This window comes from Nestor notabilis, unplaced genomic scaffold, assembly GCF_000696875.1.
Source record: "Nestor notabilis isolate BGI_N333 unplaced genomic scaffold, ASM69687v1 scaffold3829, whole genome shotgun sequence".
NCBI classification, from domain to species: Eukaryota; Metazoa; Chordata; class Aves; order Psittaciformes; family Psittacidae; genus Nestor; species Nestor notabilis.
In genome coordinates, this window is record NW_009942189.1 from 28,989 (window position 1) to 41,029 (window position 12,041).

Sequence of the window (12,041 nt, forward strand, 5' to 3'; positions counted from 1 at the left end):
CGGGTAAGATGGGGATCAGTTGTAGAAGACTTGCATCATGAATAATTTTAGAACTACACCCCCACAGCAATACTTACACTCCAGCGCGGGGGAGAGCTACGCTATGGAAATGAGGTGATGCTAATGTGTATGTGTGTCTGTCTGTCTAACAATACCTGCCTGAAAAGATCAATCTGGATAACAAGGTCTTCAAGGCAAGCATCCAAGACCTGGCCTCCTACACAACCCTGGCAATAGGATGAAGCATGCCTCCACACGGGAGATGCTTCTGGTAAAGTGTTAAGGCGAGGTGCTAGCTGCCTTTGGTGACTGGCAAATTATAAATCATCAGAAGAAACATTTCATGCTCAGAAAACACATCTCATCTGAGAATCCTTATGGTCAAAACTTAACTAAAAGGAAGCCCCAAACCTCCCACCCTATAGGTACCCAAGCAGTCACAAACTTTATCGATCATATTGGCCAAGTGTATGAATAGAGGAGGAGAGGACAGGCCAGGTTGTATCTCTGATCTTCATGCACATCTATAAATACGTGCTTGAGGTTAAATATATGCATAAGTACTCTTTGGTGGAGGGGTAATTACTAAATCCGGGTCTCATTAAGGTCTTCCTATTTCCTTTATATATTCTGCAAGAATATGGTCAGATACAGGAGCAAGGACTATGCAGTTCAAAGTGACAGGCCATAAGAAAATCAGGAAAGCATGCATGGGAATACTCCCAGTCTGTGGTAACGTTCTCATTACATTCTTAGATCATTCTTTATCTCATTGTTTCTCAGTTTATCGCAATTCTTCATTTCCTGTTCCCTTTTAGAATTCAAACATATTTATTTTGTAATGTGGCTTATTTTTTAACCCTTCCATGGTTAGTATTCAAGCCTTTTGGAGACTCTTGGCTAGACCTCACGTGCAAATTCCAGGTTACTTAACCAGACGCCACAAGGACATTTTTCATACATAATCTGGTATTAGAGTTTAAAGTCTGGCCAAGAGTTTATGGCTTCTAATTCATGTTATAACAGTGAAATAATTGTATTGTGTGTTTTTATAGCTTCTGCCACTTGAGGCTGGTGAAGGACGGCTATTAACGCAGCAATACTTCATTCCAGTTTGGATATCTCATCTTACTTTGTGTACAGGACTCCCAAAAGCATCCACATTTGCAACATGAGGTAGAAGAGGCCAGCGAAAGCTGAGCTAACTTAGAAACCTCCACCCAAAGTTTCTGTGACAGCTCCATTTGACTGCAGTTTTCCTGCAGATTACTTTAGACAGCTCACCACAACTAGCAGAGACATGTATCAGCTGAGGACTACAGGGCAATCTGAAGGAGAGCAAATACAGTTACCCAAAGTTGAAATTCAGACCACAGTTTGCTAACTAACTTGGTTTTTTACCCCTAATGGAAACTTTGACATTAGCTTTAGCTTACTGGTTTAACCACACACTTCAGAATCTCCGAGGCAAGAGGCTGAGACGTGTGTGTGCGACTTCTCACCCCAAGATGGAGCTTCTAGTACCATGGCAGTCCCAACCCCAAGACTATCTGGGGAGGTGTTTTAGCCTTGAGTCAGTGGCAAGTGTGCCTCATCATCTGCTGCATTAACCCTCCTTTTCCTACAGCACTTGGGGTTCTTGCCTCGGTCTTCCATACAAATATTGCCATAACTTGGTCCTGTCTAGATGGCAAGAAGCAAGGAATAGTTCTTTGAAATATTTGTGTTATTGAAAACAGCAGGCGTAACAAATTTCCTGAACAGAGCTGTCTAGAGCAGAGGGCTATTTTGAGCATCTCTTGGTGCCTTTAACCCAACTATCTCAGCACCCCACCCTTCTTCCTTCCACCTTCCTTAATTTCTTAGACTTCCTTCTCGTTGCTTTGTGTGAGTCTATTTTAGGTGTGAGATGATGGTTAGCTTCTCACTAGGCATCCACTTCCCATTTTCCAGCTCTAGGGTTTGCCTTTTCAGCAAAGTTGTGAGTCCATTAGTACATACAAAGTGTAAGATTCCTCATGATAAACAGAAATTGCCCATAAAGAAGAGAAAATAACTACTCCAGAAGAGTCAAGAGATGGGTGTCTTAATGATACACAGATACAGAGACTAACCACAAAATACCACTGCTTTGATATTGAACATCACTTTCCCTCTTGCTAGAAGGTTACTCCATCTCACATACTGGCCAACTTTAACATCAAATTCCAGATAGGCCCATGAAGCCCTACCATGGAGCCCACAGTGGGATTTGGTTGTGATATATTCCCTTCCCTCTACTAGATGGAAAGAGGCTGAAACAGTGAATGGGTTTGGCTATGCAGGCCCCAACCTGATGCTTCACCCTCTTTGACCTTCAGGGGTGCTTATGGTTTGCATGCAAGTGGACAGTATAGTCCCAGTCTCATTGCTGTCAAGCCAGAGCAAGTTCAGACAATTTCAGACTCTCCCTCTGAGGATGTACATGATAAAAAGACCTGAGTCTAACCTACAAGGAAGTTTGCATCACAAATTTCATCATAAAATCCAAACCAAGTAGCTCAATGCTTTGGTTTCAGTCTTCAGCTACACTATGTTGATGTTGGTCTATCTTCCTCTCTTCTGGGCTGGGAAAAGTTCCTCTTAGCTCTAAGGTTCACTCTGTCTCTAGAGAACAATTCAGCTCTCCGCTGGCATCTAAAACCACGCGACTCCTACTAATAGGAGCAGCACATCAAAACCTCCTCGCATTGCACTGAGAATTAGTCCCAGAAAACGAGGGCCTTGCACGGCTCAATTTCCCGGTACAACCCAGTGTCACTGACTTCACAGAACAGCAGCTTTCTGGCAAATTGTGCAACTGCACCGCCCCCAAACTTCCTGTTTTGAAACCCCAAGAAGCTGGAAAATGTTAACACCGGCACTTTAAAGTGCAGTTGTGGCTTTTTTTCTACTGCCCTTCTTCCTAAAGATCTACATGGTACTAAAAAATTCTACATACAAAGGGGTAAAGCGGGGCTGCCTTAAAGTACTAGGGGCAGAAAAGCAAGACATGTCTCTCTAGGGTGCCCTAAGCCAGGGAGAGCATCCATAGCAAACCCATCCCCTCTTCCATGACCTATGTGACTATCTCTTCACCTCCCATCTCACCCTCTCTGAACTGAGGTGTGCTCCATCACTGTGGCTATTGCTAAGTGTTTGGCAGCAGGTCCTGGTGCTACCAAGCTGGGCACTGCACGTACCTGCTGATGCCAAAGACGAGCTGTGCCACTGGGCATTAAGAGGCGAGGTGGCAGATGGAGAGGCAGGTGCTCATCAAGTGGCAGCGAGACAATTGGGATTCACGTGTCAAGCAACGCTCACCGGGCACCACGTGCCACGAGCAGGCACCTGGCCCAGCTTCCTGCTCTGGTAAGACATGGGGCAGATCTGAGCTGCTTAAAACCCACCCATGATGGGAAAAAGGGCCCCAGTGATACAAGAACCTTCATACAGAAAACAGAGATGCAGTAAATCTCTGTTCCATCCCAGCTCATTTCTGTATAGGATGAAGAGCAATTAGGAAGAAGAAAGGATGGGGTTTGTCTCGAATGCTGCAAGGGAACTTATTTATTTCCAATCAGCATGACAACTGCTTCCTTTTCTGGCTATCACTGAAACTCCAGATGGTACATTTGAGCATACTTCAACCTCTAACTTGGCTTTTTGCAAAGGCATTGTCTTCCTGGTTAGCTAAAAATGTATTAAGAGTATTGGGATGAAAGCTCCTGCTCTCCTGCACTGCGCTATTTGAATAATGAAATCTTGGTCATTCTGCGGCATTCTGGCTAATATTAAAATTAGGCATTTGGAGGGGACAAAACTCTGCTGAATGTGCTCCAATTATAACTGTCTCCTATTTGAGTTTGTATTATCTATAGTTGACTATTCTACTAATATTCAGCATTCTGCAAACTCTTTAACAGCAGCAATTACCTGTCACCCTTTTCCAATGATTGCTCTGCATCAAAGTTTGAACCTCTGTGAATCAGGCAACTGAGGTGCTGCCAGCTCTTAATGATTTTATTAGGGAACTGTGAGTCATCATTTTCTTAAATCTCCAGCTTCAGGACTTGTGTTATTTTCAGACTGACGCTTTTCATTTGAGCAGCAGTACGTTTCTAGATTCACACAGAAGGAGGAAAGCTTAAGGAAGTGAAGAAGGAGGACACTAGTAAGCAAAACTAATTGCAAGTTTTTGCATCTGAAACTGAAGGGGGGAATAAAAGGACAGAGGAATTCTGATGGTGTGTGACCATCCAGCCAAAATACCTGCACCTTATGCCTCCTCCATCACATGGGGACCTGGTGGAGTGGTTGGCAACTGCAAGCTCAGGACTTTGACATCTAAGCCTCATAAAAAGCTGTACTGTTACTGTGCTAAAGAAAACAATATCCTGTTTCCTTTTTAGGCTGTATCTCTTTAAAAATGATAAATGGCTGCTACATTCCTGCCTTTGTCCCAGACTTTTACGAGTCTGTACTTCCCTCTTCTTTTGCTTTAACAAGCAGAGGATTAGGGGAATGACATAGTGCACATGTTCTAAAGAAGGCGGGGAGGGGGTGGGGGGGTGGCATCTGCCTTCAGTACCTTACATAACTTTATAAAACCAAAACAAAACGTAAAAGAGACACACACCCAAACCCTCACTCTTTGCACTTAAAAATCATCATCATCATGTGGCCACACTGCAGTTTGCCAGCTGGACTGGCCTCAAAAAAGTGAGCATTTTAAGTTATGGAAACCAGAAATACATAGCAGCGCATCTCCCAAGCTTACTACTATGGTGCTTCCCCTTTCTCTCTCTTTCCTATTACCAGAGCTTGGTATTCAGCAGCTGGGAGTAAGCAGCCACCCCTTGGGAAAGAGGAGGGAGAGAACTACAGAGCCCCTATCATTCTGTCAGGCATCTTCTATAAACATTTATGTGACCTACAGGATATAGCACAGTTTGAAGTCTTGCAGTCTCCATAGCCACTGTGCAGCCAGGCAGTTCCCTGTACCCTGAAAGTTCCTGTCTATCAAGCAAGACCTGGGTCTGAACAGAGCTGTGATCTGCTTATAGCATTTGCTGACCTAAATTGGGGATGTTGTACTGAACGGCATGTTCCTCAGGGGATCTTGGTGTATAGCAATGAACTCGTGTTGCATGGAGGATGTGGCTACAATTAGAGTCACTCAGTTAAACGTGAGGAGGACTTTATGTCTGCCATCAAGCACAGAAACCAACCATAAGCTAAGGTAATGCTTGAAGGACTGAGCCAAAGCTAAGCAAAGGGAAGAAAAACTAATTCTTCAGCCACGCACTTGTGTCAGAGTCTTTTCTGTCTTGCTAGAACACCCAGGTTGCTTTGTTATTCCTTAACAAACCAAGACAGGGAACCTGCACAACCCCCTGCCCTAAACAGGAACTTGATCCCTAGTGCTGTCTTCCTGTCCTGTCCCTATTTATAGAAGTAAGGTCACCCAAATAAGAACAGAAATGATATCATATGATTTTGCGTGACCAATTGAATTCTGCTGTTGAGAGTTCAGAGGAACACAAGTGAATAACCCACATCAAAAACCATTTGGAAAGAACACCTCATTGTGGTCATTTTTGCATGTAGAACAACTAAGAGATCTGTGAGAAATGTGGTCAGTTATTTGGAATTTAGGTATATCTCCCTACATCAAATAATCAAACCATCAGATGCACAGGAGTTTTGCTTGTAAAATTGTTCTTCAATGTGCAATTGTTTATTGGAAGCCCAAAATAGATGCCTTTCCACTATTGTATTGTTAAGGGTATAAACAATCTGTAAAGGTCACTTGATGGGCAATTTGGAAACACACACATTTGGAAACGCATCCCACATAAAGCTGGGATTTTTACTGTTCGTAAAGACTTCGTAACTGCTTCCCTTTACATACACCTATTGTAATATGTTTACATAAATACATATTTTATACATACATACAAGCAAAAATAAAGGTGCCTATCTTATAATCTTAAGAAAAATGTCCTATTCGACAGCATTCTTCTGCCAAACTCATTTGGCATAAATTATGATCCATAATTCCTATCTTACCATGTCAGGCAGCCCTTCGAACTGAACCCAGTGACGAGGGGACCCAAGTACTTCCATCACGTTTAATGCAGTTCCCAAAAAATCTTTATTTACACAGCTAAACAGTTTATGGGCCAGAGATTCAGAGCTACTTGAAACAATGAATTCATCCCTCCAAGGGGCTTTGTTCATGGATAAGAAGTTTGCCTAAGCTTGGGGCACATAGTGAAAGGGAAGATTTAGTCATTCCCTCCCTTTTACAGGCTGCCTCCATCCTTCCATTGCTCATTCACAAATCCCTCGGTGCCTCTGTAGGCAGACAACTCGTAGGTGGATCTGAGGTGGAGGCTGCTTGTTAGTGTTTTCTACTGCCTCTGTGAGCAGCAACATGCAGCAGAGCAAGCTCCCTCTTACAACAGAGACAGGTCAGCTCTGCCTACGGCGGGGTTTGAACCTCTGCTTATTATAGCAAAGGGAGAGCCAATGGAAACTGGGAAATTCAGTCCTAAGCAGCAGCCAGAGGGGCCAATTTTATATGAATTAGACATTGCTTCTGGAGAACAAACAGGCTGTCTGGACCTGAGGGTACAGACCAGCTCTGTGACTCAGCCTTGGTGTATTTGAATGTGTGAGGAGGAGGCTGCCTGCAATGGTCTCTGCTCTGTACGTGCCTGAAGGGCCAGCTCCAGGCTTGATTATCTCCATACCTGCATCTGTGATGGAGGCTCAGGACCCTGTATGGCCATGCTGCACAAACTCACTCACGTTCCCCATCCACAGCACCTTCCGCACAGATGAGCTCTGCTGTGGGCATCAACACCCCGAACTTTGCCTACCTTTTCAGTGATAAAGTATAATGCAGGTGCAGATAAAGAGGTATCTCAGAATAGTTCACCACTGTCCCTTGCTCGTCTGCTGTTTGCATTAACTTTCCACATGACAGTTCATTACCCCACACACTACAGCACCACTGGCAGCCATAAACCCCCTCCTTCTTTAAACTGGACTAGCATAAGAAAGCTGAGCACTCACAGAGGAAGGATTTCTGTGTGGTGCTTCTGAGACTGAAGGTTCTCTTTATAGTCAATGCATCATTCCCCATTACAGTAATTTCCTCTGAAGTAAATGGGATTTTGCCATTATACTTTATGTTTATTGATACATATTTCTTAGCTGAATTGACATAATCCTGTTGGCTTTTTCCTTCCTAACCTGAAATTGCAGGAAACCAAAAATCCTTTGACAGTAATGAGTTAAGTTCTGTAGCGTGCAGAGCTGTGTGCTTTCCCATTAAGCATGCTGGGGTTAAAATGGGCACCATTTACACATTAATATGTATGCCAGGGCAGCAGCACCTTTCCACTGTAATGTCTCAGGCTAAGGGGTCAACTGTTTAGCTGGGACACTTCCTGGCAATATTTAAGTACTTTTTAACCAGTGATTGAGTAGGGGAAGTCTTTCCTTGTGACTTGACATTGAAGAGGTTGAAGGTTGAGGGTGAAAAACCAAAAGCATCTGATTCTTTGTGGCAGCTAAAATACCTGCAGTGGTTTTGGAAGACATTGCTGTTAGGATCTTCTTTCCCCTTCCCTTAGCTCTCCATCTCCAAACCTGCACTTTGATTTAGCATCTCCTTTGTGCCTGTTCAAAATTGCTATTACGTGTTGCTGTGCATTGTTGAGTGATTTCCCTGTACTTCATCTCAGAGGCAGCAGAATTTAAGAGATGAAGGAACTGGGTGGCTTGAGGGACTAGTAATGCTGCACAAAGCTCTTCACTTCCTATCTGAATCCAGCTGCAATTTTCGCATAGCCAGAAATTATTACTGTGTAATGCCAGTTTGATAGATTATGAAAAATAACTTAGTCTCTGGCTTTTTTTCCCTTTTCTGGTGCATCTGCATCCCCAAACCACTTCTTACCACCAGCTACAATACCACAGCCGATGCTTGCTACCCAGCATGAGTAAATCTGAGCACCTCAGCCATAGCTAGTCACCTAATTAAGTAACCTGATTTTCTCAGGGGCAGAATATGACTTCCAGCTCCCACTGCACTCAGCAATTGTGAAAATCAGGCCACTTCTGTAAGTAGCCAAACATAGCTGTGACTAGTTTTGAGCACTCAACGTTCACAAAGCTCTTCTTGACAGGGCCTGGGAGCTGGAGCCTTTGGAGGATAGGTCCTCCCCATGTTCTGGCTGGTGGCTACAGAAGAGGGTATTGGGAGGGATGGAGTACATGCCCTGTTCTGTGACTAACCAGAAGCTATCCGTCATCATCACCATTCCCAACACTAAATTAAAAAGAAACAAAAACCAGTCTCTCAGCTTCAGGTCCCAAGATAAAAATACACTTTGGCTTTTGTTTGCTTCATGCAGCATTTCCTCCTCGCTCTGAAAACTAAATTGAAAAGGGAGTTTATTGTCCCCCTGGAAGAGATAGGCACCTTTTGAAATCACGCACGAACAAACATGTGTGGGGCCCAGCCTAATGTTTTCTAACGCCCTTTGGGGTCCCGGGAGCACATAGGCAGTGGAGAAGGAGCTGCAGTTGATTCCAGCAGAGCTCTATCGTGCTGTTTGTTCCAAGGAAACATCAATTCATTAAGTGAACAAGCCAACAGGGGTGGGTGGCAGAACTGTCTGTCCTGCTTGATTGTGCATGACTCCTTCAGAGATCTGCTCTGGGGTCTGGAGCCGGTAAATAAGGAGAGAGGCAGCTTGTCTGCCCTCACTTTGTAATAGGAGAAACTGCTCATTTCAAAGGCAGAGCTTTACTGGGAGGGTGTTTTTAATGCGCTGCCTCAGACAGACACGCTTCAAGATGTATGTTCAGGAGAGTCACGTTTTAGTTGTACTTTAAAGAGCATAAACAACCCAGGCAAGAGGGGAGGTGAATGAGAAAAGGCAACATAATAGAAGTGGACAACGAAACCAGGGTAGGGAAAATCCACAGCCAGCCATTGCTCTGCCCAAGCAGCAGCCTCACTGAAACGTTCCCAGCCTGTGCAAGGGGAGAGTTTTTTGCTCTTTGCTCTTAACTACTTTCCAAAGCAAAGCAGAGGCTGTTTTGCATAACGCATCTAAGACAGACTAGGGAAAGGTCAGCAAGATAGAACAGACCAAACTACGATGCTGACCGCACAAGATACATCCTTCCAGAAGGCAGATGCTTGGACAAGCACACTGCTGAGCTCAAATGAATGCTGGCAGATAAGGGCAGAAAAATGCTTCAGGAGGAAGTATTTTCATAATCACACATTTGCAACACAGCCCTTTTTTGCAGCATTATCTTTCTGCCTTCCTCTTACTCTCAAAATGAACAAAAATATGTATATTCAAGGGGTGGGGAAGCCAAGGGCAGAGCTGAAACACAGCTGAGTCAACAACACATGTCTACGAGCTGGTGGGTAACATTGAGTATTCCTGCATGGTTATCAGGGTGCTTTGAAGTCATTACTGCACACAGAAAGGGGGACAGAAGCACAGTGAACATCCTACACAGCACCATGGGCACAAACAGGCAATGCTGGAGGGTCCCAGGTGCCCAAATCCTAGCGCCACAGGTTGAACCCTGGAGTCCCGACCCTTTTCCCTTACTTGGACCCACTTCCTATAACCAACCAGCAGCATCTTCTCGCAGCAGATAACACAGGGTGCATAGAGTATTGATCTTATCCCTTTGATTGGATATTTTCCCCCTAGCTTAAAGATGCCAGCAGGTCATTTGCACTATTATTAAGCTGTAACATACCGTAAGAAGTTACAGCTCGAGACTGGCCAGTGTAAACTAGCAGCTCTCCTGTCCTCAGTCACAGTTGCTGTCACTAACAGCAGGCAGCTGTAAGACATGGCGTATAACCCACAGAGCAAAAGGCTTCAAAAGTTGCTTTGGCCAAACTAGCAACAGGAGAATACAGCTGGTTGTCACCTTGTCAGTCCCTGACCGAGCTGTAGCCCTGCTTGTGCTTCACACATCAAATGGCAGCCAGTGAGGCTTCACCTTTGGTGGGAGCTGTGCTGGTTCATTCCCAGTTGTCTAACGGTGGGAAAGACACCCCTGTCCACCAGTACAGTGTGGTGGGTCTGTAGAATGTAGCTCCTTTCTGGCCATATGGCTTCAAGAGACAGATGCCTGGAAACCTCACTCTTGCCTTCTTGCTCTTCAGATCTTCCTCTACCCACACCATTTTGCACAAGTATCTGCTGTTTAATTCAGTGAAACCAGCATCCCCTTCACTTTGGTTTCCATCCTACCTGTAACGCTTGCAAGCAATACTGCCCTGCATCCCTTAAACAGGAAGCTCAGAATTTGCCTATTCATGGAGAATTTGCCTCGTGACACCCAACCGAGGGCATGACTTCTGCCCCCTGACCCTAGCATTTCTATCCTTTTCTGCTTCCTTCATTCATAATCTGTGCTAAATATTTATGCCTTTTGGATTCTGGGTGAATTACATTTTGGCAGTCTCTAGTGTTACAAAGCTGAGCTGAACCACAGCTGCGTTTCGATGCTGATGTCAAGCATTTGGAAAGCACTATTCCATAGCTACAAGTGAAACAGCACTGCACAGGTTTGTTCTGCAACTGGAAAAATTGCTGAGCAAAAGACTTGGGTCTTCCCAGCTGGAGTGAAAAGAGATTTATAGGCGTAATAAAGGGAAATAAGCAAAAGAGCCCTTTCAATGTAGGGAGCTAGCAAATTTCTGCAGGTTATTCTAACCTGAAGGAAATCAGGTTTGTGCCCTCTGGTGGCAGCTGAATTTTTCCTGTCCCCAGTTCTACTGCAACGTCTGCACTTCAGACCCAAACATTTTAATTTCATGCTGAGCAAATGACAAGCAAAGAGGTCATTAAATGCCAATAGCTGGTGCTTCACCACCCAGAAATACACCAGACCAAGCAGGGAAAACCCAGAGGTCTCTATCTCATCCTTTGAACACGCTGCATGGCTTTGCCCCTCAGTGTATGGTGATTTAATAGATAGCACATCTGAAAGCCCCAGGGCTGAGAGAATCAATCCTGGAAAGCATGTCCCACAGGTTTCTAAACACACCCTTCCCCAGCAAGGACCAGATTCCAGCAGTAGATGTGACTACAGCCATATAACCCAGAATCACTGAAATACTCTTCTTCTTTTGCTCTCTCTTCAGACAAAAAGCACTGGCATCGACAGGTGGAAGAAGTGTTCAAGCAGCTTGCGACTGGTTGGTATGAAGTAGTAATGTTAAAAAGAGTCAAATTAGTGAATTTTGTGTTTAAGGTTTTAGTCATAAGAATGTGGAATGTTTAAACAGGGGCACTAGAAAAATGAGTGAGACATTAAGTGCCGTAAATAAGCAATCCAGAAACAAGCCTTGTCTGAGAGAGTTTGTGATCTCGAGTAATAGCAAGAAAAGTGGGAGAAAGGAACCACTACTCTCTACCCTAGCACCTACATAGAAAACTGAGAGCTGCCTTTTCAAAGATGTTGAGCAATTTCTAGTGCTCTCTTCCCTGTGTTTTGGACACTGAAAAGGAGAAAGGCAGAAGCAGTGACCCAGGTTAGATCTTCAGAGCCTCAGTCTGAAAGTAAAAACCTATTTTCTGTATTACTTAGCAGTGGTAATAGGCTGCAAGTGAGACAGTGCACCTCTCTGCCTGACCTGCCGGGGCTGATTTATCCCATAAAGGGAGAACAAATGGAATTGAGGACAGGGGAAGCTGGTTTTGCTGGGGGAAAAAAAAGAGTCTTTATCTGTCAGTCTAACACTTCTCTCCCTCTCAGGCTATTCTCCCATGTGGGTGACCCATTCCTCGATGACACCTTGCCTCGGGAGTACGTCCTCTACCTGCGCCCCACGGGCCCCCTGTCTCAGAAGCTGTCTGAGTTCTGGCAGCAATCAAAGCAGATCTGTGGGAAGAACAAAGCTCACAACATTTTCCCGCATATCACCCTTTGCCAGTTCTTTATGGTAAACCAGCGTTCCTCTT

General features: G+C 44.5%; 1 protein-coding gene across 1 annotated transcript in view; it reads left to right on the forward strand.

Moving 5' to 3' along the window:
• Positions 1–11,157: 11,157 nt before the first annotated feature.
• The window catches only part of UBASH3B (ubiquitin associated and SH3 domain containing B), a 16,537-nt gene continuing 15,653 nt past the window's right edge, over positions 11,158–12,041 (forward strand). The window contains 3 exon segments of the mRNA XM_010021262.1: positions 11,158–11,196; positions 11,199–11,275; positions 11,836–12,022. Coding sequence (XP_010019564.1) covers positions 11,158–11,196; positions 11,199–11,275; positions 11,836–12,022 — 303 coding nt within the window.